This window comes from Corticium candelabrum, chromosome 19 (assembly GCF_963422355.1).
Source record: "Corticium candelabrum chromosome 19, ooCorCand1.1, whole genome shotgun sequence".
In the NCBI taxonomy this organism is placed as follows: domain Eukaryota; kingdom Metazoa; phylum Porifera; class Homoscleromorpha; order Homosclerophorida; family Plakinidae; genus Corticium; species Corticium candelabrum.
In genome coordinates, this window is record NC_085103.1 from 3036625 (window position 1) to 3038453 (window position 1829).

Sequence of the window (1829 nt, forward strand, 5' to 3'; positions counted from 1 at the left end):
TGCACACTGTGCATTTGCTGTGTAGATTGGACACACGCACACGTTGTACAAAAACAGCACATCTACTTTTAACTCATTCCTACTGCACTTTACCTTAAATAAAGAATAAAATTTCCAATTACAAAATTTCTTTACAAACATTCCAATCACATGTTATAGACTCGATGCTTCACAAACTGCATCTTGTGATGCCTGTAGACAAGTAACAACGACAAATATAAATAATGAAATTTTGATACTTCAATGGGAACTCTGACCTTCCAGTGAGCACCCATTGCAAGAGAGAATGTTAGATGGCGACAGACTGCACGTGAGACTGGAGTTGGCAAGGGTGGCAATGAACAGTGCACGATTGATGGGATGGCATTCTCAACGTCACACTCTGAAATAAATGATAGACATTATAGTACAAGGATCGTAGTATGAATGGCCGATAGTGTAGTCGCTTAGGGCATTGGTGTGTGTGTGTGTGTGTGTGTGTGTGTGTGTGTGTGTGTGTGTGTGTGTGTGTGTGTGTGTGTGTACACGAGTGCACACTAACCAAGCTCAAACACAAAGCAGGTCCACATCCAACAACATCAGTAATCATTTGCTCACCCGACTTTGTCCTTCTATTCATAGTGCTGTTCTTCCTACCAATCCTTTTGTGATGTCTTCCTTTCTTACTCTTAAACTTCTGTTCAGTTTCATCTCCATCACCCGGTAGCTTGTAGCGTTTAACGAATCCTGCCCAAAACGGTACCAGCTCCTTGAGCACCTGAGCCTGTGCTTCATTCAGCAACTGAAGGTTCAGTGAACGAGGAGTCGACTTGGCAACGTGATGAGGCTGACTACCACGCATGTTATTCAAGAGACGGTGAGCAAAGTCGGCCGGAAGGTCAACCTAGTGATACAAATCAGGATATATTAGCCTGTATACGTAACCATGCAGCACTGAGGATGCTGGCTGGGTGTTAATATAAGACGTCAATGTCAATGCTGTAGGCCCCACCATTTTACAAAACATTTTGATGAGCGTCAGACTGACAGTCAGAGATCGGGTCTCTTCAACCCCTTTTCCCAGGTGGTGTCCTTTACTCTGGCATTCTTGTAAGCCTGAGACCTCATTTGCCACAGACAGACAGAGACTACTTAGTTAGACGGTTTTAGAACCGGCCGGCAGCTCTAAGACTGTCTGAACACCTTTGAGGTGGTCTGCATGGACTGATTTAGAATTGCTTTCCAGTTCTTGACACTGTTTCAAACTTCTTTTCAAGTTTATAATTTTAGTAAATTTTTCAAAACCTCCATCTTATGTTTATTGAGCTTTTGTGAATATCAAATCCAATATTACTCTTTAATGCTGCCATGCAACTATTGTTTCCTTGTTAACGGCTTCCAAACCACACACACACACACACTGACACTCACACACACACACACACACACACACACACACACACACACACAAACACACACACACACACATTCACACATTCACAAAATTTGACCACTGATTTGTCGAGAAGAAGTACTTGCTTGCAGTATAAACAAAAACAGTTGATTGAAAAGCAAGATCAAATCAAACTTAATTCAAGCGATGACAACAACACTCACGACACTCATTATCTCTATAATATACTGAGTGTCCTTGCCAGCTAACATTCTCAGTGTCATATCTTAAAGTAAAATTTTACTTTCAATTTCAATTCTGAATTACAGCATCTGACTATGAAACAGAATGGTGTTGTGTGTGTGCATGTGTGTGTGTGTGTGTGTGTGTGTGTGTGTGTGTGTGTGTGTGTGTGTGCATGTGTGTGTGTGTGTGTGTGTGTGTGTGTGCATGTGTG

At 41.9% G+C, this 1829-nt stretch overlaps 1 protein-coding gene across 1 annotated transcript in view; it reads right to left on the reverse strand.

Annotated features, from left to right (window-relative positions):
• The window catches only part of LOC134194858 (uncharacterized), a 9386-nt gene continuing 7557 nt past the window's right edge, over window positions 1-1829 (reverse strand). Inside the window, exons 20-22 of the mRNA XM_062663837.1 lie at window positions 598-883; window positions 258-382; window positions 1-192 (exon numbers count right to left, since the gene is read on the reverse strand). Of these exons, the coding sequence (XP_062519821.1) occupies window positions 154-192; window positions 258-382; window positions 598-883 (450 nt within the window). The 3' untranslated portion in view covers window positions 1-153. The remainder of the gene's footprint in view (window positions 193-257; window positions 383-597; window positions 884-1829) is intronic.